Here is a 25,074-nt window from a genome sequence, read left to right on the forward strand (position 1 = left end):
CTTTATGACAAAAACATATGCATATGTTTTTCTCTGCATTAACTAACATATTTTTTGCTTGACTTGTTATGACGTTATAAGTACTTACATTTGCTTCCTCTGTAATGTTTTGTCAGCCATCTTTGCTGAAGAAAGTCACCAGGGACAGTTGGTTCACGTCAATTTTGTCATAGTAACCACTCAATATGATTGGTCATATAAAAACGTTGGGACCCAAATGCATAATGAGTTCTCTAACTCCCCCTTGTGGTGGTCTGGAGCAATAAAGGCGTGGCGCTGAGTTCCTCTAAGTCACGCGGTGAAAGCTCGCAACTTTTAAAGGAGGAACCACTGTACCTGTTAGCAAAGGTGTCAGCAAGAGATGACATGCAGAAACTAGCAGGGATTTGTAGTTTTGCATGATGTCTACTTTGATGCTAATTAGCGTTTTTGAATCTGAGAGTAAATAGAGCAAAATATATTGAAAGTCACCTTGTCAGAGAGAGATTTACACGGTTATCAAAACATCACGCCAGGGTAAGCATACAAGAAACAGACATTATTTAAGTGTTTCTAAAATCCCCTATAGGAAAAATTATTGGAATAATTTCCCTGACTGCAAGATTTTAGGGGTATTATGACACCTCCACTGTGGGATTCTATAGAGAAGTTAGATTAGAACATTTCTAACTAATAAGAAAGAGACTTTAGTCACCACCTTCGTGCACAAAACAAAACAACCATTGAGTTATTCAAATAATTGTCGCTGAGGCTGATTTGGTTTTCTCCATCACTCACAGACCATTATATTAAAATGTTATATTATTTCAATGTCTGCCATGTTTTCGGATGGTGTGATGTTGTCGCTGCTCACACTGATCCCTGTATGTATTGTGTGCTAATGCTCGGATGCAACCCGGATATAGACAGTCCATGAATCTGCTTTTGCGAGTGTGAGTACTGTAGATTACGTTGAAAACAATGGTCGGACATCTTGGATGTAGAGACCTCAGTGCCAGACCGTCACTGTTGTTTCATAGGATGCTCATTTTGGGGTGTATTTTTCTCTGCGGGCTTCTGAAAGGGACAGCTCTTCTCTGGACAGTAATTTAAGATGGTACTGGATGGTTTGAGAACATTAGGCCATTGCTTTGACTGGATCTAGAGATTGCTCCAAGGGCGTTAAAGTCTAATGTTAGTGAGCTCTGTCCTGAATCATATACCCTAGAGACTGATTCAAACAAGATAATTGTTCACTCCAATAATCATACTTGCTGTTTAGAATCACTTCATTTTTATAGCATTTCAATATGTACCTGAATGGCCGTTATTGATATCAAGAGGTTTTATGAACAAGCCAGTCAATGAACATTCCAGCTAGCCAATATCAAAGAAGTCTGTATTTTGCTGACATCCCAGCTAGGCAATATAGGTGTGTTTGTAGATTCACTCTGGCTATCTATTCCAACTTATCGTCTGAATGTGCCAGAGCGCAGAATAACTGATGAATTTACGAACGCCCAGAGCACTGACACTCCAGATTAAATTTACGAAAAACACCCATAGAGATATATTTTGTTGACATCCCCTATCTCAACTTAATGGATACATATTTGCTGATCCGACTTCATGGCCATGCTTCATTAGTTTATATGACGGGAGGTTGACCTCTTGTGCCTGTCACGCTTAGAACCAAGTAAACAGTGTCAGTAAACAATCACATTGTGAACATTGTGAGTCCATTGTGTGTGTATGTGTGTTTACAATCATGCATTTGGTTGCATAGCAACCACTTGTGACACATTTTCAGAAATGCACTCAATTCTCACCCTCCTAGATTTTCCAAGGAATGGAGATTTTAGTTAAAATCCATTGAAGTAATTATTTTAAATTGAGGAAATGTCATTTAAAACATCTGCTTAATGAATGATTTATTATTTTACATGATTTATTATTTTACAGGATTTTATAATCCCTCATGAGACAGCATTGCAATGAACGAACAGCTTTGTTTCATGAATGGTAAAACCAGGCAGAATTTCAGACAGGATGAACTATCATATACGAGTCATGACTCGCCTTCCCATGTAATATCAAACAGCCCATGAGAGCAAATATTATAACACACACAATTAAAGCTACAGGCGATTGATTACCTCTGCATGTTTACAATAAAGGGCAGCTTGACTGAAACGTCAAGCTGTTTGCAGGAGGACTTTTCTTCATTGATGTAACAGACTATAAGGGGTAGGCAATCGTCTATGAGTGTCCAGCACATACAGATAGCATTCTAATTCTATGGTCCAGCACACTTCTCCTTATTCCAGGTCATAACATTCATTACAGAACATGTCTTTCTTTGAGACAATTCCCCTTCCCTACTGCATGGTATACTACAATAGCCCTCCTTATTGGACAGATACATTTATTCATGGTCTTGTGCATTCATAGTCTGCATAATGCAGCAGTAACCCACTTTTCATTAATATTTTTTTTTTGCTCATTACAGGAATAATGAAAGGACTGTTTTGATTCGTAAATATAGTCTCTATTTGTGGGACACATCCTATGACTTCATTCTGATTCGGTGGTACAATAGTCCTCTGGATGTCATAATAGACTTATTTATGAAGTCAGTTTGTGTAATGCAACCTCGCTCAATTACCGGAACAACTCATCATAAGAGCTGGAGATAGACTGGTTCTCCCACTATATTACCTCTATTGTACAGAGTGCAACTCTAATGGACAAGCAAGCGGAAGGAACCTCAATAGCAATCGACAATTGCCAGGATTCAACTTATTCAAGAGGAATATAGTAATGTGGACATACTGTTATACATAAAGGGGGCTGGAGAATAAGTGCACATGAACATAACTAAGGGAGATTTGCCTCGTTCTGTATGGCAGATTCAATATGAATTCCTCCAATAACCAAGTCGATGAGGACAGCAGGTCAGGTTGGTAAGCAGAGCTCTGGGTTATTACGACTACTGCGAGAGAACTAGCTGACGGGGCGGAGGCAGCATCCATGAATTATTGCAGTAATTGGCTTGTTGCAGAACGTTACTTCCGTATTTACTAAAAGTGATTCTCAGAGTTTTGCACGTCTTCGCCAGAAGTAAACAACAAAGTTTTGCAGTTTCGCTACGTCACGATCGCCATAGAGCAGGGTTCCCCGACTTGGTCCTCGGGGTACCCTAACACTACACAGCTGATTCAAATAATCAACTAATCATCAAGCTTTGATCATTTGAATCAGTTGTGTAGTGTTACGGCAAAAAAACAAAACGTGCACTCCTTGGGGTCCCGAGGACCGAGTTTGGGAAACGCTGCCATAGAGCCCATTGGATGTGAACAGTCATGCAAGCCCTCCATGACTGTGACAATAGCATTCACTGCCATAGAGTAGCGGTGAAATAGGTATGTAGGGTATAATGGGTGCGGCAAACCCAGTGGTGTAAAGTAATTAAATAAAAATATTTTAAAGTACTACTACTACTTTTACGTTTACTTCACTACATTCCTAAAGAGAGTAATGTATGTTTTACTCCATACATTTTACTTGACAACCAAAACTACTAATTTAAAGGTTACATTTTGAATGCTTAGTAGGGCAGGAAAATGGTCCAATTCACACACCTATCAAGAGAACATCCCTGGTCATCCCTACTGCCTGATCTGGTGGATTCACTAAACAAACATGCTTTGTTTGTAAATTATGTCTGAGTGTTGGAGTGTTCCCCTGGCTTTCTATGAATATTTTTTTTTTTTTTTAAATGGTGCCATCTGATTTGCTTCATATACAGAATTTTAAATGATTTATACTTTTCCTTTGGATACTTAATGTAAGCTTATTTGAGTAATTACATTTCATTTTGATACTTAATTATATTTAAAACCAAATACTTTTTGACTTTTACTCAAGTAGTATTTTATTAGGTGCCTTTGACTTGACTCATTTTCTATTTCTACAATTGGGTACTTTGTCTACCACTGGGCAAACCTATCTGGTCATGCTGTTCCACTGGGAGAACATTTTAAACACTCTCATGGCACTGGAGACAATTGATAATGGAAGAGTGTGTACACACAGATGAAATAGAAGAAAGTGATGGGATTTATTTTGCTGTAGGATTTCTCAACCCTTGCTCTCATCGAGTTTGGAAGAAGGTACCATTATATTGTGCGATAACCAAATGCTAGTGTCCTATTTCCTATCCTCTGGGCTGTTTGTAGAGTTGGAGTGGGGTGTTTGTAGAGTTGGAGTGGGGTGTTTGTAGAGTTGGAGTGGGGTGTTTGTAGAGTTGGAGTGGGGTGTTTGTAAAGTTTGAGTGGGGTGTTTGTAGAGTTGGAGTGGGCTGTTTGTAGAGTTGGAGTGGGGTGTTTGTAAAGTTGGAGTGGGGTGTTTGTAGAGTTGGAGTGGGGTGTTTGTAAAGTTGGAGTTTGGTATTTGTAAAGTTGGAGTGGGGTGTTTGTAGAGTTGGAGTGGGGTGTTTGTAGAGTTGGAGTGGGGTGTTTGTAGAGTTGGAGTGGGGTGTTTGTAAAGTTGGAGTGGGGTGTTTGTAGAGTTGGAGTGGGCTGTTTGTAGAGTTGGAGTGGGGTGTTTGTAAAGTTGGAGTGGGGTGTTTGTAGAGTTGGAGTGGGGTGTTTGTAAAGTTGGAGTTTGGTGTTTGTAAAGTTGGAGTGGGGTGTTTGTAGAGTTGGAGTGGGGTGTTTGTAGAGTTGGAGTGGGCTGTTTGTAGAGTTGGAGTGGGGTGTTTGTAGAGTTGGAGTGGGCTGTTTGTAGAGTTGGAGTGGGCTGTTTGTAGAGTTGGAGTGGGCTGTTTGTAGAGTTGGAGTGGGGTGTTTGTAGAGTTGGAGTGGGCTGTTTGTAGAGTTGGAGTGGGGTGTTTGTAGAGTTGGAGTGGGCTGTTTGTAGAGTTGGAGTGGGGTGTTTGCTGTGGGAAACAATATAAAGGCCAATCACTGCCATTCTATCTTCTTCTCAGTGAACAGGCTAATCTATTGAGTGGACCTTAAAGGGACGAACTGTCACATAAGTCTTGATTAACTAATCTATACACCTTCATCCTGTCTGTCTTAGAGCCGAGAGCACTGAACAGATGAATTTAGCAATCTGTTAATTATTCTGCTCCCTCATTTTCTTTTTTTACGGAAAAGTAATAATTTAAACAGTAGGTGAAGAGTTGTGGAGATTTATATGACATTCATAATGTCCGTGGTCTTTCCATTGAGATCTGCTTTAGCGTTGTATCTGTCTGTGTGTGAGTGAGGTGGATTTCCCTCCCTCTCACAGATCACTGCAATGCAGGGCACCAGGGACCTGTCAATCACTTTAGCATGTATTTCCTCAGCAGATGTGGTGCGTAGCCTGCCTGCCTGCATGCATGTCTGCTATTTGGTTTGCTGGCTGCCTCAGCTTCCTGTTTTGGGCCTATATGAAGGTCACTAGCATTTACCCCCTTTGGTGTCTGCCACTAGAAAGAGATGGATGTTTTCCTTATAGCTCTATTATGGATCTCACATCTTGACAGTAGGTCCATGGCACTGGTGCTCTGAGTTTGTGAAAAGTGATTGATGACATGAAGTACATACATTTTATGGTTAGGATGATATTAAATCAAATGGCATCATAGATTGAATTGGCAAATACATTCAATGTTAACTTCTTTGACTATACATGCCATGAGTGGAAATAATATCAAAACGATAAGGCTAGCTAGAATTAACCAATAAGGGTGTGGTATATGGCCAATATACCAGGGCAATGGGATGTTCTTATGTGCGATGCAGGGTGGAGTGCCTGGATACAACCCTTAGCCGTGGTATATTGGCCATATACCACAAACCCCCGAGGTGCCTTATTGCTGATTACCACGTAATTAGAGAAGTACATAGCCATTTTTTTGTCATACCCATGGTGTACAGTCGGATACACCATGTCTTTCAGCCAAACAGCATTCAGGGCTCGAACCTCCCAGTTTATAATCTCCTTTAGATCACATTCACCATTTCCATAATCATTATTTTTACTGTAAAGATCAAATATATCAGCAGGCTTTGTAGGGTTAAAAGTAAATAAATAACTCTTCATGCTCTGTCAGACTAATGGGGCCTTCTTAAAGGGTGTGTCTGTTGTGAGGTTAAATACTAAGGAGGATGGATGAATGCTATGGAAAGGTGCTTGTCACAGCTATTTGCAAAATGGTGGTGAAGTCCATCTAAACTGGTTTTTAAGGAGATAGCTAGGCTATATCAGTTTGAGCTGATGTAAGCTGATATGAACCCAGGTGTAACCTTAAATTGTTTGAAATACTGAGTGCTGCAGAGATGCTTATTTTCAATTCAGTGATGCTGAAAAGGATCAGACAGTGTAATTGCACATGCTTAAAACAGCTGAATGAGAGTATACATTTAGCTTACAATAGCACTTCTCAGAACATTAACATGACATACATGTTTCTGTATCCACTCTTTCATGACAGTGAAAGAGGTGTGAAAGGCCATGTATTTCTATTTAATGCTGCATACTAATTTACTCTTCAAGTTCTACTGCATTGTTCTACTGCATTGCCTCAGAGTCAGGGTGCAAAATAGGAGGGGGCCAGGGGGATCAGCTCCCCTAAATGCAACAAAAGTCAAACTTGGAGGGGTCTCTAAATCATGCTAATTTAACTATTCTCCTATGTCTTTAAAATGCAGTGCTAAATACGTTTTACAGTGGTAAATGTTTTTTTGAAAGCTTCCAAATTAATTGAACACCCCCACCTTTCTATCGTACTTCCAGCGCCGACAGAGATGGCCGCCTCACTTCGCGTTTCTAGGAAACCATGCAGTATTTTGTTTTTTTATGTGTTATTTCTTACAATGTTACCCCAGAAAATCTTAGGTTTTATTACATACAGTCGGGAGGAACTATTGGATGTAATAGCAAAGTTAACTCACCAACAATACGACCAGGAATACAACTTTCCCGAAGCGGATCTGGCCTACCACCCAGGACAATGGATCGGATCCCAGCCGGCGACCCAAAACAACGGCGCCGTAGAAGGGGCAGACGGAGCGGTCTTCTGGTCAGGCTCCATAGACGGGCACATCACGCACCGCTCCCGAGCATACTACTCGCCAACGTCTCTTGACAACAAGGTAGACAAAATCAGAGCAAGGGTTGCCTTCCAGAGAGACATCAGAGACTGTAACGTTCTTTGTTTCACGGAAACATGGCTCACTCGAGACACGCTATTTGAGTTGATATAGCCACCTGGGTTCTTCACGCATCACGCCGACAGAAATAAGCATCTCTCTGGTAAGAAGAAGGGCGGGGGTGTATGCCTTATGATTAATGAGACGTGGTGTGATCATAACAACATACAGGAACTCAAATCCTTTTGTTCACCTGACTTAGAATTCCTCACAATCAAATGCCGACCGCATTATCTACCAAGACAATTCTCTTCGATCATATTCACAGTTGTGTATATCCCCCCCAAGCAGAGACATCGATGGCCCTGAAAGAACTTAATTCGACTCTATGTAAACTGGAAACCACATATCCTGAGGCTGCATTTATTGTAGCTGGGGATTTTAACAAGGCTAATCTGAAAACAAGGCTCCCTAAATTATATCAGCATATCGATTGTGCTACCAGGGCTGGCAAAACCCTAGACCATTGTTATTCTAACTTCTGCGAAGCATATAAGGCCCTCCCCCGCCCTCCCTTTGGAAAAGCTGACCACGACTCCATTTTGTTGCTCCCAGCCTACAGACAGAGACTAAAACAAGAAGCTCCCGAGCTCAGGTCTGTTCAACGCTGGTCCGACCAATCGGATTCCACGCTTCAAGATTGCTTCGATCACGTAGACTGGGATATGTTCCGAATAGCAGAGAACAACAACATTGATGAATACGCTGATTTGGTGAGCGAGTTTATTAGCAAGTGCATCAGTGATGTTGTACCCACAGTGTCTATTTAAACATTCCCCAACCAGAAACCGTGGATTGCTGGCAGCAATCACGCAAAACTGAAAGTGCAAACCACTGCTTTAAATCAGAACAAGGTGACCGGAAACATGACCGAATACAAACAGTGTAGCTATTCCCTACGCAAGGCAATCAAACAATCTAAGCGTCAGTATAGAGACAAAGTGGAGTCGACTCCCGCTACCAAAACCTGCGGGCTCTCCTCCACTGTAGCCAACATGAGTAAAACATTTAAACATGTTAACCCTCGCAAGGCTGCAGGCTCAGACGGCATCCCCGGCTGCATCCTCAGAGAATGCGCAGACCAGCTGGCTGGTGTGTTTACGGACATATTCAATCAATCCTTATCCCAGTCTGCTGTTCCCACATGCTTCAAGTGGGCCACCATTGTTCCTGTTCCCAAGAAACTAAGATAACTGAACTAAATGACTACAGCCCTGTAGCACTCACTTCCGTCATCATGAAGTGCTTTGAGAGACTAGTCAAGGACCATATCACCTCCAACCTACCTGACACCCTAGACCCACTCCAATTTGCTTACCGCCCAAATAGGTCCACAGACGACGCAATCGCCATCACACTGCACACTGCCTTAACCCAACTGGACAAGAGGAATACCGATGTAAAAATGCTGTTCATCAATTACAGCTCAGCATTTAACACCATAGTACTCTCCAACTTGTCAATAAGCTAGAGAACCTGGCTCTCGACCCCGCCCTGTGCAACTGGGTCCTGGACTTCCTGAGGGCACCCCCAGGTGGTGAGGGTAGGTAACAACATCTCCACTCCGCTGATCCTCAAGACTGGGTCCCCACAAGGGTGCGTTCTCAGTGTTCTCCTGTACTCCCTGTTCACCCACGACTGCGTGGCCATGCACACCTCCAACTCAATCATCAAGTTTGCAGACGACACAAGAGTGGTAGGCTTGATTACCAAAAACGACAAGACAGCCTACAGGGAGGAGGTGAGGGCCCTCAGAGTGTGGTGTCAGGAAAATAACCTCACACTCAATGTCAACAAAACAAAGGAGATGATCGTGGACTTTAGGAAACAGCAGAGGGAGCACCTCCCTATCCACATCCACGGGACAGCATCTTGTCGGCGGTATCACCGCCTGGTACGGCAACTGCTCCGCCCATAACCGTAAGGCTCTCCAGAGGGTAGTGCAAACCGGGTGCAAACTACCTGCCCTCCAGGACACCTACACTACCCGATGTCACAGGAAGGCCAAAAAGATCATCAAGGACAACAACCACCGGAGGGAGCCATGATAGCGTGTTCACCCCGCTATCATCCAGAAGGCGAGGTCAGTACAGGTGCATCAAAGTGGGGACCGAGAGACTGAAAAACAGCTTCTTTCTCAAGGCCATCAGACTGTTAAACAGCCACCACTAACATTGAGTGGCTGCTGCCAACATACTGACTCAACTCTAGCCACTTTAATAATGGAAAAATTGATGTAATCAATTTATCACTAGCCACTTTATATAATGCTTACACACCATACATTACTCATCTCATATGTATATACTGTACGCTATACCATCTACTGCATCTTGCCATCGTGATGTAATTAAATGTATCACTAGCCACTTTATATAATGTTTTCATACCCTACATTACTCATCTCATATGTATATACTGTAGTCTATACCATCTACTGCATCTTGCCTATGCCGTTCGGGCATCACTCATTCATATATTTTTCTGTACATATTCGTATTAATTCCTTTCCACTTGTATGTTTTAGGTAGTTGTTGTGAAATTGTTAGGTTATATTACTTGTTAGATATTACTGCATGGTCGGAACTAGAAGCACAAGTATTTCACTACACTCGCATTAACATCTGCTAACCATGTGTATGTGACAAATACATTTGATTTGATTTGGTTTAAAACATGTATTTCTACGTGGCTGGACAAACCGCCACCCTGTTCAGGAATGGTATACGTCCTATAGGTTGCTGAATTTCGGGCCTCAGCTGAGTTACCTTAAACGGATAGATTTTACTTTGTACTTCCACATGTTCCCAATTTGTTTGCCATGCGTCCTTGATTAAAAAAATCCTTTATTCCAATGCATTAGATTAGTATTGGTTGAGTTATCATTGTTTGCTTTTGTCAGTCAGCTGTGTAGAGCGCTCGTTGTTTTGTTTTTCAGGGCGTGCATTTATTGGTATTCTCCATGCTTTCTGTCGCCACAAGAAGTAGACCATATATTTATATATATATATATATACATTTTATTTTCTATCGATATTTGTTTTCTTTCCTGGATCAGCTGATGATGGTCGGCAATGTTTACTAGACACCTTGCCTACAGATAGATCTCAATGCACATCCAATCCATCCAACAAGTAGGCTATAAGTTAATGACAGTAGGCCTATATTGGCTATAATTGACTGTTTCGGGTTAGGATCATTTGATTTTTCAATGACATAGGCCTACATTATTTTGGATTTGTGTGTCCATGAGACATGTTTTCACAGCAAAACATAGTGACATTTTATGTAGGCATAGTTACTTACATGACATTTTCTGAGACCTCCAAGATCCAGGATTCCTACAGAGTTTAAATAAGTTCAGTGTTCTAATGCAATTGTTAATGCTTCACTTGACAAATAATGCGGCCATAAATGTAATTAATGTAAGGAAATAAAGGTTATGACACATGATCTGTGAAGGCTCCAAGCATATTTTACTGTTTACAATGCAATTCATTGTTTCTGTTTCTACACGGTGATTGTGTGATGACAGGATAAAAACTACAAACAATGTGATATCTTAATGGAGCTTTCAAGACAACTGGGAATCATTACAGTACATCAGTGATCTTCAGGTCGGAATGTTGGAGTTCTAGATAGATGCCCAAGTTTCCGATTTGGAATTCCAAGTTGGATGACCATTTAAAACGTAGCTCGTTTTTTTGCGGTCGTCTTGAACTCACTGAAGTCTGACATTTCTGCATTCCCAGTTGTTTTGAACTCGGCATAAGCAGCTTTATATGAAGCCTGTGTGTGTGTGTGTGTGTGTAGCATTGCCTCGGTTGATAGGGTAGGCTACCGCCAGTGGTGCAGGCCCACCTTTTTCTGAAAATGCATTGAAAGTATAGGGAGTGTAACTTTTTCCACCATGACCTGCAATCGGAGTTTACCCACATTTTTCTTTTTAGCACACTAGGCTACATGACTGGATACAGGTAGGCCTGTTTGGTCCATGATAATACACATTGTCATGTAGCCTAGTCTATTACATTGACTGTGTGTGTTATGGTGACCATACCGTTTTTCCTGGGAGAGCTTCAGCCCCATTCATGAGTCCCTACTTTTCAGGCAAAAAAAAAGGCAATTTGTTAGCAAGACGCATCATTTAATGTAGATCGAATCAATGGCATTCGGCGAATGTCATTAAGCACACTTTTTGGTGTTTTGTAACAGTTGATCAAATCAAATCAAATTTATTTATATAGCCCTTCGTACATCAGCTGATATCTCAAAGTGCTGTACAGAAACCCAGCCTAAAACCCCAAACAGCAAGCAATGCAGGTGTTGAAGCACGTTGGCTATGAAAAACTCCCTAGAAAGGCCAGGCTATGTGGGGTGGCCGGTCCTCTTCTGGCTGTGCCGGGTGGAGATTATAACAGAACATGGCCAAGATGTTAAAATATTCATGAATGACCAGCATGGTCCAATAATAATAAGGCAGAACAGTTGAAACTGGAGCAGCAGCACAGCCAGGTGGACTGGGGACAGCAAGGAGTCATCATGTCAGGTAGTCCTGAGGCATGGTCCTAGGGCTCAGGTCCTCCGAGAGAGAGAAAGAAAGAGAGAAAGAGAGAATTAGAGAGAGCACACTTAAATTCACACAGGACACCGAATAGGACAAGAGAAGTACTCCAGATATAACAAACTGACCCTAGCCCCCCGACACATAAACTACTGCAGCATAAATACTGGAGGCTGAGACAGGAGGGGTCAGGAGACACTGTGGCCCCATCCGAGGACACCCCCGGACAGGGCCAAACAGGAAGGATATAACCCCACCCACTTTGCCAAAGCACAGCCTCCACACCACTTGATATTATCCATTAATTTTAATGCTGGAATTGTTTTGTAGTAGACAAACATGCACCAGGCAGCTTACTTTTTGAAGGCAATCAGATAATAAAAGGTAATTCATTTTTTACCGTTAAATGACATCTTCACTATTAGGCCCATAAAGGAAATTGTGCATGCGTGCAATCACAGTGTAATTAGCACTCCGCTCAGAATGAAGAACTAATGAATACGGTATATAGCCCATTATTTGAGATGTGTTTCCTCTGCTATGGTTGACTCTCAGCCAACACCTCCAATTAATTCAATAGATGATCATTTTTTCAACTGTCGTGAGGTTTTGCCTGTAGCTATTTTACTGTATAGTAGAAAACGAATGTATCCTCTTCAGTATCTTAGTCAAAGACAAATCCAGTCATTAATTTTAACAAATGAGACATCTCTGCGTTATTGATTTAGGATAGGATGATCATGTCTTGTCCACTGCCCATGCAGTTCCCAATCTCTCTTTGTTTTGCTATAATTTACTATGGATTATTTTTAGCGAGTGTGAGTGCGTGCTTGTGTAGATGGGCAGTGAGGGTGACTGAACACTTGTGTGAAATGTTTATTGTGTTATGATAAAATAATTGCCTAAATATATGCAGGATCATGCACACACATCCTGGTGAATGCGTTTAACCTTTTGGGAGGCTATAGAGCAGGGATATCAAACTCATTCCATTGAGGGCCTAGTGTCTGTAGGTTTTTGGGAAACCCTGCTATAGAGGTTGGAGTTCACACAGAATGTCAGACGTATTCCCTTGGTGGCCACTCCCAGTCATCAGTGTTTCACAGTTAGGGCTGTACCATTCGGGATCCAATAGAGGGGTGTTCCACAGTTGGGGCTGTACCATGTCAGGATCCTGTAAGGGGGTTAGAGCAGCGTTGCCATGGTGAGAATGACGACAGAGGGGATGGCAGCTGTTTTACGGGCTCCTTTTCGCATTGTTTGTAACTCATTTTGTACATAATGCTGCTGCTTATGACCGAAATTACCTTCCGGATATCAGAACAGAGATTACTCACCTCGAAATGGACAAAGATCTTTTCTTTAATGATTCCGATGCAAAAGATATACTGCTTTGTCAAGACAAGACCCAAATCAAATCCAATTTTATTGGTCACATACACATGGTTAGCAGATGTTAATGAGAGTGTAGCGAAAATGCTTGTCATCTGCGTGAGAAGTCGCCAGTGAGGAGGTAAACCACCACTACCCTCCAAATTATTCGCCAACGTACAATCATTGGAAAATAAACTGGACGATCTATGATTAAGACTATGCTACCAACAGGACATTGCAAACTGTAATATCTTATGTTTCACCGAGACGGGGCTGAATGACGACATAGATAATATAGAGCTGGCTGGGTTTTCCGTGCATCAGCAGGACAGAGCAGCTACGTCTGGCATGTCGAGGGGCGGGGGTGTGTGTCTATTTGTCAATAACTGCTGGTGCCCGATGTTTAATATTAAATAAGTCTTGAGGTATTGATCGCCTGGTAGAATATCTCCTTATAAGCTGTAGACCACACTATCTACCAAGAAAATTCACATCTATATTATTCGAAGCCTTCTATTTACCACCACAAACTGATGCTGGCACTGAGACCGCACTAAACTAGCTGTATAAGGCCATAAGCAAACATGAAAATGCTCATCCAGAAGCGATGCTCCTTGTGGTTGGGGAGTTAAATCTGTTTTACGTCATTGCTACCAGAATGTCACGTGCAACCAGATGGAAAAAAACTATAGACCACCTTTACTCCACACACAGAGATGCATAAAAAGCTCTCCCTCGCCCTCCATTTGGCAAATCTGACCTATTTTATGTTTTATATAACCTTTCTTTAACTAGGCAAGTCAATTAAGAACAAATTCTTGTTGACAGCCTACACCAGCCAAACCCAGATGATGCTGGGCCAATTGTGCGCCACCTAATGGGACTCCCAATCACGGCCAGTTGTGATACCACGGCCAGTTGTGATACCCTGCCACTAATCAGGCCTTTATGGTAGAGTGGCCAGATTGAAGCTACTCCTCAGTAAAAGGCACAAGACACTCCACTTGGAGTTTGCCAAAAGGCACCTAAGGAACTCTCAGACCACAAGAAACAAGATTCTCTGGTCTGATGAACCCAAGATTGAACTCTTGTGCCTGAATGCCAAGCGTCACGTCTGTTGGAAACCTGCCATCATCCCTACAGTGAAGCATGGTGGTGGCAGCATCATGCTGTGGGGATGTTTTCAGGGACTGGGAGACTAGTCAGGATCAAGGGAAAGATAAATGGAGCAAAGTACAGAGAGATCCTTGATGAAAACCCGCTCCAGAGCATTCATGGCCTCAAACTATGGCGAAGGTTCACCTTCCAGTGGCTTCAGGACAGGTGTCTGAATGGCCTTGAGTGACCCAGCCAGAGCCTGTACTTGAACCCGATCGAACATCTCTGGAGAGATCTGTAAATAGTTGTGCAGCGATGCTCCCAATACAGCCTGACAGAGCTTGAGCGGATCTGCGGAGAAGAATGGGAGAATCTCGCCAAATACAGGTGTGGCAAGCTTGTAGCGTCATACCCAAGAAGACTCTATGCTGTAATCGCTTCCAAAATGTGGAAATAGTCAAGGGGTCTGAATACTTTCTGAATGAACTGTATGGAGACTTTGTATTGCCAAAAATGTTGGGTTAAATACATTTCAGATATAGGACAGACACTTCAGGACTAACTTCATTTTTATATTTTGGGGGACAATCTGTTGTTACATGTAGTGAATCTGTTATTCAATGCATTTTTATGGGCAAATAGCAGTAAAGCCAAACATTTTTTTCATCAAATACATTTTTTATATGTATTGTTTTATACTTCAAGGGGTCTTAAAATTCAAAATCAAATAGCTAATTTATTCTACGTATGATCTTAAATCAAATCCATATTGCTTAGAAGAACCCCACCCTTCCCCTGGCTAAGACAGGGCTTAGACTCTGATGGGTTATGCTTTTAATGAGTGCCATTTATTCAGTACAGTCTAATTCAATCTTTGGGAAATCAACATTATGTTTAATATATTCAATAACTGTAACTCAAATATTTGGGATATCTCAAGGTATAAAGACACAACAGATTAACAGTGATACATGGGATGTGTGAATTCAATTTGTATCTGACCATAGTGACTGGTGTGATGTCCCCACAGACCCAGTCCCACCATAGTGACTGGGGTGATGTCCCCACAGACCCAGAGTCTCACCATAGTGACTGGGGTGAGGTCCCCACAGACCCAGAGTCTCACCATAGTGACTGGTGTGATGTCCACACAGACCCAGAATCTCACCATAGTGACTGATGTAATGTCCCCACAGACCCAGAGTCTCAGAGGAAACGTACGGTGCAGAACGTCCTTGACCTCAGACAGAACCTGGAAGATACCATGTCCAGTCTACGGGGAGCCCAACTCAGCCATGGGTGAGTACATTACCATACACTAAATTAATAGATTATAGTTAAGCAATAAGGCCCGAGGGGGTGTGGTATATGGCCAATATGCCATGGCTATGGGCTGTTCTTATGCACAACGCAACGCATAGTTCCTGGATACAGCCCTTAGCGGTGGTATATTGGCAATATACCACAACCCCCCAAGCTGCCTTATTGCTATTATAAACTGGTTACCAACGTAATTAGAGCAGTAAAATGCATGTTTTGTCATACCTGTGGTATACGGTATGATATACCACAGCTTTTAGCCAATCAGCATTCAGGGCTCCAACCACCCAGTTTATAATAGACAATAAATACTGGGGTGTTTCTGATGTTATGTACTGGTGTGAGTGGGGCATAATGTTAAAGAGCATTCTCCTTTTTTCCATCTGTTTCCATCTCTTTCCATCTGCTCAAACGTTACTTCACTCCCACACATATACAGGTAACGAATTCAAACAGGTGCAGTTAATACAGATAATGAGTGGAGAACAGGGAGGCTTCTTAAAGAAAAACTAACAGGTCTGTGAGAGACGGAATTCTTACTGGTTGGTAGGTGATCAAATACTTATGTCATGCAATAAAATGCAAATGAATTACTTAAAAATCATACAATGTGATTTTCTGGATTTTTGTTTTAGATTCCGTCTCTCACAGTTGAAGTGTACCTATGATAAAAAATTACAGACCTCTACATGCTTTGTAAGTAGGAAAACCTGCAAAATATGCTGTGTATCAAATACTTGTTCTCCCCACTGTATATATAATAGTTTCATTGATCACAAGTAGATATGTGTGTGGATTTGTTTGAGACATGTAATATACTCATACACACATGAAACACAATGGACAGATTGATGGAGTACACACGTAATCAATGTTTACACTCAATGTTAACTCTCATCCTCTGTCATCTTGGCAACCTGCCACCTGGTAAACATGTTCTGTCAATCCCTCTTAAACAGACTTTATTTTTCAAGACCATCATGTTCGGTACACGTTTCAGACAGTCTCTATCACTGTGAGACACAAACAATAACAAAAAACACCACAGTTTAGCCCCACAGGATACCGAAGAAACTGGCAGAAACCGAAACATTTGTTAACAAAAAGTCATTCTGCATTCAAAGCCTGTATGCCTGCCATTTTGGCTGCTGCTTATCCCCAGCTCAACAGTATGTGCTCTGCCTACCAATGTTCCTTGCCTTTAGGTCTCTCTGTGAGGTGTGTACTGTTGATGTGCTAGGGGATTCCATCCCAGAAATGAGCTCTGAATTTCCATAGCCCTGGCCTCTAGAGACTGACAGACTGGTCAGTAACTTTACACAAAAACTTTGACCTTGGCCATCGAACTTCTAGGCACTGATCAAAATCTACGATAGGTAACATCCACATTCAGTGCTACTAGTAAATCCTCATCTTCTAATGACTTTAATAGTTCAGCTCCCTGTCATAACTCCCGAACATATACCCTAATGTATGGAATCGTTTGATGTGCATCTATACGTTTTCTCTTCCTCTACTACTCTATTGAAGCTACATTTCAAAACTCTCAAGGAAGTACTGTACTAATGTGAGATAGTTTATCATTTCACTGAAGCATTGCGAGAGTTGGCCTGTCTTTTTTAAATCTTATGCTTTGTGTAGTTCATACATGCATAATCTAATAGCAGAATTACTGTTTAACCTCAATTAGCCACGAAATCCCTAGTTTGAAAGGATTGTTTTTCAGGAAACTGTGCTGCGCCATTTTCCAATTTTTTTTTCCCCCATGTGGGCCAGTCGCGTAGCAATTAGAGGTCTAGTCAATGAGCTTCAGCCCCTCGCCATTTAAGTGACAGCTAGCAAGATGCACAAACACCAGAGCAAAAGAAAGAGAGAGCCAAGATGTGCTTCACATATCTGGACATACTGTACGTAACGTAGTTAGTTTTGGCTTGTGGGCACTACTTTCAGAACTACTAGGTAAAAAGTATTCAAATGTTCCAGAGAATGTCTTTAACCCCCTTGAGTCGATTGATGCACCGGTTCGCCAAACTAAGTTACATAACAAAAAAATATTCACAGAAATCTGTTAGTTTATTATGGAAAGGAGAGACACTCATGAACACGATGGAGGCATCCTCTGTTTTGTTCTATGACCCCCACAAGTGTCAGGAGACTCGTCTGAAGTCGGTACCGTGGATGTGCCAACTTCTGTTTGGTAGCGTCCGAACCGTTTGGGCTAACATGTTCTGTCAATCCCTCTCAAACAGACTTTATTTTTCAAGGCAATCATGTTCGGTACACGTTTCAGACTGTATATATATATATATATATATATATATATATATATATATATATATATAATAAAAAAAAATTGCCATGTGTTATTCAATGCATTTCTATAAAGTTGACACAAGTAATTTCTCCAACAATTGTTTACAGACAGATTATTTAACTTATAATTCACTGTATCACAATACACTAAGTTGACTGTGCCTTTAAACAGCTTTGAAAATTCCAGAAAATGATGTCATGGCTTTAGAAGATTCCGATTGGCTAATTGACATCATTTGAGTCAATTGGAGGTGTATCTGTGGACGTATTTCAAGGCCTACCTTCAAACTCAGTGCCTCTTTGCTTGACATCATGGGAAAATCAAAAGAAAGCAGCCAAGACCTCAGAAAAAAATTGTAGACCTCCAAAAGTCTGGTTCATCCTTGGGCGCAATTTCCAAATGCCTGGTGTATAAACACCATGGGACCACGCACCCGTCATACCGCTCAGGAAGGAGACGGGTTCTGTCTCCTAGAGATGAACGTACTTTGGTGCGTAAAGTGCAAATCAATCCCAGAACAACAGCAAAGTACCTTGTGAAGATGCTGGAGGAAACAGGTGCAAAAGTATCTATATCCACAGTAAAATGAGTCCTATATTGACATAAGCTGAAAGGCAGCTCAGCAAGGGAGAAGCCACTGCTCCAAAACCACCATAAAAAAGCCAGACTGCGGTTTGCAACTGCACATGGGGACAAAGATCATACTTTTTGGAGAAATGCCCTCTGGTCTCATGAAACAAAAATAGAACTGTTTAGCCATAATGACCATCGTCATGTTTGGAGGAAAAAGGGGGAGGCTTGCAATCCGAAGAACACCATCCCAACCATGAAGAACGGGGGTGGCGGCATCATGTTGTGGGGGTGCATTGCTGCAGGAGGGATTGGTGCACTTCACCAAATAGATGGCATAATGAGGCAGGGACATTATGTGGATATATTGAAGTAACATCTCAAGACATCAGATACAAAGTTAAAGCTTGGTCGCAAATGGGTCTTACAAATGGACAATGACCCCAAGCATACTTCCAAAGTTGTGGCAAAATGGCTTAAGGACAACAAAGTCAAGGTATTGGAGTGGCCATCACAAAGCCCTGACCTCAATCCTATAGAACATTTGTGGGCAAAACTAAAAAAGCATGTGCGAGCAAGGAGGCCTAGAAACCTGACTCAGTTACACCAGCTCTGTCAGGAGGAATGTGCCAACATTCACCCAACTTATTGTGGGAAGCTTGTGGAAGGCTACCAAAACGTTTGACCCAAGTTAAACAATTTAAAGGCAATGCTACCAAATACTAATTGAGTGTATGTAAATGGGAATGTGACGGAAGAAATTAAAGATGAAATAAATCATTCTCTCTACTATTATTCTGAAATTTCACATTCTTAAAATAAAGTGGGGATCCTAACTGACCAGAGAGGGAATTTGTACTAGGCTTAAATGTCAGGAATTGTGAAAATCTGAAAAGTATTCAGAACCCTTGACATTTTCCACATTTTGTTAGTTACAGCCTTCTTCTTAAATGTATTAACTTTTTTTTCTCATCAATCTGCACACAATAACCTATAATGACAAAGCAAAAACAGGTTTTTAGAATTTTTTGCAAATGTATTAACAGTAAAAACTTAAATATAAGATTTACATAAGTATTCAGCACTTTGTTGAAGCACCTTTGGCAGCGATTACAGCCTCAAGTCTTCTTGGGTATGACGCTACAACTTGGCACACCTGTATTTGGGGAGTTTCATCCATTCTTCTCTGCAGATCCTCTCAAGATCTGTCAGGTTGGATGGGGAGCGTCAATGCACAACTATTTTCAGGTCTCTCCAGAGATGTTCGATTGGGTTCAAGTCTGGGCACTAGCTGGACCACTCAAGGACATTCAGAGACTTGTCCCGAAGCCACTCCTGCGTTGACTTGCTTGTGTGCTTAGGGTCGTTGTCCTTTTGGAAGGTGAACCTTCGGCCCTGTCTGAGCTCCTGAGCACTCTGGAGCAGGTTTCCATCAAGGATCTTTCTGTACATTACTTTGTTCATCTTTCCCTTGATCCTGACTAGTCTTCCAGCTGCCACCACCATGCTTCACCGTAGGGATGGTGCCAGGTTTCCTCCAGACTTGACGCTTGGCATTCAGGCCAGAGAATCTTGTTTCTCATGGTCTGAGAGTCCTTTAGGTGCCTTTTGGCAAACTCCAAGTGGGCTGTCACGTGCCTTTTACTGAGGAGTGACTTTTGTCTGGCCGCTGTCAACTGTGGGACCTTTATATAGACAGGTGTGTGCCTTTCCAAATCATGTCCAATCAATTGATTTTAACACACGTGGACTCCAATAAAATTGTAGAAACATCTCAAGGATGAACAATGGAAACAGGATGCACATGAGCTCAATTTCGAGTCTTATAGCAAAGTGTCTGAATATTTATGAAAATTAGGTATTTCTGTTCATGTATGGTTTATATATTTGCTAACATTTCTTAAAACCTTGATGGCGATTGATGAGGAAAACATTTAATTGAATCAATTTTAGAATCAGTCTGTAACGGTAACAAAATGTGTAACAAGTCAACTGTATGTCAGTTTAGAACCCCCCACCCTTAGACTCTAAAGAATTAACATTAATGATTAATTATCCATCTACAGAAGTACAGAAATAGCAGGAGGAAAAAACACCCACATGGTCCCAGGCAGGCATTGCATTATTCATCTGGGCTGGTTGGTGAATATGGTCATGTCATGGCCAGACTCAGCAGAAACTACTCTCTAGTCTAGACTATAACTACTTTTTAATCTAAACTAGAACTATTCTCTAATCTAAACTAGAACTAGTCTCTAATCTAAACTAGAACTAGTCTCTAATCTAAACTAGAACTAGTCTCTAATCTAGAACTACTGTCTAGTCTGAGCTCTCTCTCTACATGTACACATTGGCTCACCTTTCACTAGCTGACACAGGTCCAGAGTAGTCATGAAAAAGTTCTGGCCCGCTTGAGCAATCATACATTTTTCAGTTGGGGTGTGTGATTAAGCACTGATTGCCTTAGGTCTGTAAATCCCAGCTGGTAATGATGTTGTGAACATATGCTGAGGGTTATGAATGATCCTGTCAAAGGGAGAGAGGGGAGAAACTAGACGCTTCTCTTTTCACGCAATGATAATATATCCTTACATTGTAGCTAGTGACTTGCCCCTGAGTTCTGAGATCTTTGCTGTCGTGGCTGAAGGCTGAGATTGAATGTTACAGTCGTATCTAGGTCAGCAGAGACTATATGGCTGGATGGATTCCTTTAAATGCCGACTGACAGAGAGGGAAAAATATAGAAAAAGTAGCTTTTCTCTCTCTAGAATTCTTTCTCTTTATAATAATATAATAATAATATCATAGTCCCTCAAACTCTACATTTTCCTTCCCTTTCGGTGCTCTCTCACCCATTCCATTTCTACAATTCTATAACCTCTCCCTCGCCTTGTCTCCCCAGCTGTCTGGACAGCAGTACTGTTTGCTACGACAGTGACGAGACCAACGGCCGCAGCATGTCCAGTCAGTCAAACCGCTCCTCTCCTCTCTCCTGGCGCCACGGCCAATCCAGCCCCCGGATGCAGGCTGGAGACGCTCCTTCTTCCACGGGCAGCGGTGGGTACCAGGGGGGCAAGGCCGGGTCCCAGTACACGGCCCACACAATGCCCGCCCGAGTCTCCAGCCGTTTCAGCCACTCCTCCCGAATGGAGCTCATCGAAGGGCTGGATGTGGATGATGCGGACCTCAAGTCTGGTTACCTGAGCGACACCGACCTGCTGGGCAAGAGTATGCCAGAGGATGACGACGACAACCTGGCCAATGGGTAAGAGTCTATACCAAGGGTGTCAACTCATTCCATAGATGACCGAGTGTCCAATTAAGACCTAGAAACACCAGGTGAGGGGAGTTCCTAACCAATCAGTGACCTTATTGATCAATTAAGTACTTGGGCCTCCATGGAATGAGTTCGACACCTGTGGTCTATTATGTTGTCTAACTCAGGGTTCTCCTATTCTGGTTGTGGGGGGTTCTCCTACTCTGATTGTGAGGGGTTCTCCTTCTCTGGTCGTGGGGGGGGGGGGGTTCTCCTACTCTGGTCATGGTGGGGGTTCTTCTACTCTGGTGTTGGGGTGGTTCTCCTACTCTGGTTGTGGGGAGGTTCTCCTACTCTGATCATGGTGTGACATCACCTACTTTGGGCGTGGGTGTGCGTTCTCCTACTCTGGTCGTGGGGGGGGGGGGTTCTCCTACTCTGGTCATGGTGTGGCATTTCCTAGTCGGGTCATGGGTGTGGGTGTGGGATTCTCCTACTCTGGTCGTGGGTGTGGGGTGCGTTCTCCTACTCTGGTCATGGTGGGGCATCTCCTACTCTGGTCGTGGGTGTGTGGGGGGTTCCTCCTACTCTGGTCGTGGGTGTGGGGGGGTTCTCCTACTCTGGTCGTGCATGTGGGGGGGTTCTCCTACTCTAGTCATGGTGAATGCTGCAGTAACAGTTCTGCAGTAACACTCACTTTGCATCCTACTGTTAAATGATCTTTAATGTAGTCCTTGTGAATACTATGGTAGTTGTGGTCACTTGATCTTTGGACCATAACGATCCTAAAACATACAGCATGTCATAAAGCAATCATCAATCAAGCATACATTTGGATGAGACACTTTTTTGTGGGTAAAAAATGGCTTTGCGTTGGAGTAGCCCTCTCATAGTGCTGTCCTCAGCAGTCTATCTAGTGTAACTTTTGTTCCTGGATGGATCTGTTAGGGCTTCATGGGTCTGTAAGTGCTTCATGGGTCTGTCAAGGCTTCATGGGTCTGTAAGGGCTTCATGGGTCTGTCAAGGCTTCATGGGTCTGGCAAGGCTTCATGGCTCTGTCAGGGCTTCATGGGTCTGTCAGGGCTTCATGGGTCTGTCAGGGCTTCATGGGTCTGTCAGGGCTTCATGGGTCTGTCAGGGCTTCATGGGTCTGTCAAGGCTTCATGGGTCTGTCAGGGCTTCATGGGTCTGTCAGGGCTTCATGGGTCTGTCAGGGCTTCATGGGTCTGTCAGGGCTTCATGGGTCTGTCAGGGCTTCATGGGTCTGTTAGGGCTTCATGCTTCATGCAGCAACCATCTCAGGCTGATTCTGCTGAGACGTATCTGGATTTTGTTAAAACCTTTCTGCTGAGTAAAGAGTACCCTGGCAATAAAGTCCTGCAGTATTCCTTTAGGGTAGCTATGATGAGTATCGACTTGCATGTGAATCATCAGCTATTATTCTCAGATGAGTTATCTGGTATTACTAATGTGGATCCCCCTCTGGCTGAAACTCATTGTTCTATGAAATATGTTGTGGTTGTTTGTTTTTGGGTGGATATGGCAACTAGTGAATAAACACATGTGCAAACACAAGGTTTAGAAAATAGTCTAGAATCCAGAGTAATTCCAAAGTTTCAGCTTGACTATTTAATCTCTGTTCTTAGCCACACCAAGAACTAGGGATATTATGTGCTGAAACCAGACATTTTGCCTGACCCATTTTTTAACGGAATCTTCCATTTTATAGCGATAGTAAACCAAGATGGCCGATTGGCAGGAAACCAGAGCTGGAACTCTAAATGGTTCTAAATGAGTGCAGATCACGTCTGAGTTGTGCAGTAATGACATTCATTACATGCCTCTTGCAGAGCTGGCCATGTCACAGACAGCTGTGGGCATTCATTCATTCACACCCACATCCCACTGCAGAAACCGAGGACGGTGTGACTTACACAAACACACACACAGAGCCAATCTCTGCCTGCCCCTCCACTAAATGTGTTTTAGCAAGTCCCTTGGTGCTACCAAAAAAACAGAGGCAAAAAGTACTGACATAGAGTATGACATTGGTTTAAAGTACTCCCCTACATGTTTAACAGTCATAACCCACTAATTTACTAATACTAACTGCCCATTAGTAACAGTAGCCTAACGATCAATGCCATGGTACGGCATCAGTCAGATCCTAGGTCAGGGTGTGTCACGATGTCAAGGTGTGTGAAGATGTGTCGTCAAGGTGTGTCAGGCTGTGTCAGACTGTCAGGTGTTCTGTCTGTCAGGTGTTCTGTCTGCCAGCTTCAGCATTCTCTCCTTTAATATATCTTTCTCACTCTCTTTTAAACTCAAAACTCTCTCATTCTCTCTCTCTCTCTCGCCCTCTTAGAATTCCCTCTCTTACCTCCCATCCATCTCTCTCCCTTTCATTCTCTCCCCCATCCATCTCTCTCTCTCCCTCTCACTCTCCCCCATCCATCTCTCTCTCTCTCCTCATTTCCTTTGTGTCACATCCTCTCTTTATTTCCGTCTCCCTAGTTGACAGTCAGTAGGCAGGGAAAGGAAAGGCTGAGAGAGGCTGAGGGAATCCAGGCCAGTTCTCTGGTGTGATGTGAGCAGCTTTATCTCTGCTCCACATGCACTGGAATTTAATCTGCAGCTTCTTGGGCAGATTGAAGTAAAATAGAGCGTGAGAGTGAGATAGTATGTCTGATGATTTTAGAAATACTTGATAGTGAGTGCTCTGCATTGGGCCACCCATGTCCTCAATCTCTAAATAAAGGTTAAACAAAAATGAAATAACAATCACTAGGTGAGTATTTCAAGGTGACCATGATGAGAGTCCCTATACCTCCTGTGTTGTACCACCTATTCCAAGGTCAGTCCATACCCAGGACTATGGGCATTTTAGTCATTTAGCAGACAGTCTTATCCAGTGCAATTTACAGTAGTGAGTGTATACATTTCCAAAGTTTTTTCATACTGGTCCCCCATGGGAACCAAACCCACAACCCTAGCGTTGCAAGCTCCATGCTCTACCAACTGAGAGAGACACACACACACACACACACACACACACACACACACACACACACACACACACACACACACACACACACACACACACACACACTCTCTCTCTCTTTATCTGTCAGAATAAATTGAGGGGAGATGTCAGGTGCGTGAATGAGGACCCAAAAGCGAATTAACAAACAGAGTTTCTTTAATGATGAACACACGTGGGCTCAGATGGACAGGTAGATTCCGACAGGACAGGACAAGGTTGCAGCAAACACGATGATAGTCTGGTTCAGGCATGAGACACACAAACAAGAATCCGACAAAGACAGGAGCAGAAACAGAGAGAGATATAGGGACCTAATCAGAGGGAAAAAGGGAACAGGTGGGAAAAGGGGTG

At 42.6% G+C, this 25,074-nt stretch overlaps 1 protein-coding gene across 14 annotated transcripts in view; it reads left to right on the plus strand.

The window, feature by feature from the left end:
* LOC110493275 (neuron navigator 1) overlaps positions 1 to 25,074 on the plus strand; it is a 175,874-nt gene that overhangs the window by 77,382 nt on the left and 73,418 nt on the right. For all 14 annotated transcript variants that reach the window (XM_090206331.1, XM_090206334.1, XM_090206332.1 and 11 more), the window contains 2 exons: positions 15,417 to 15,519; positions 21,327 to 21,689. In XM_090206331.1, the coding sequence (XP_090062457.1) occupies positions 15,417 to 15,519; positions 21,327 to 21,689 (466 nt within the window). The remainder of the gene's footprint in view (positions 1 to 15,416; positions 15,520 to 21,326; positions 21,690 to 25,074) is intronic.

The sequence above is a fragment of the Oncorhynchus mykiss genome, chromosome 17 (genome assembly GCF_057628025.1).
Source record: "Oncorhynchus mykiss isolate SJ-2025 chromosome 17, ASM5762802v1, whole genome shotgun sequence".
Taxonomy (NCBI): domain Eukaryota; kingdom Metazoa; phylum Chordata; class Actinopteri; order Salmoniformes; family Salmonidae; genus Oncorhynchus; species Oncorhynchus mykiss.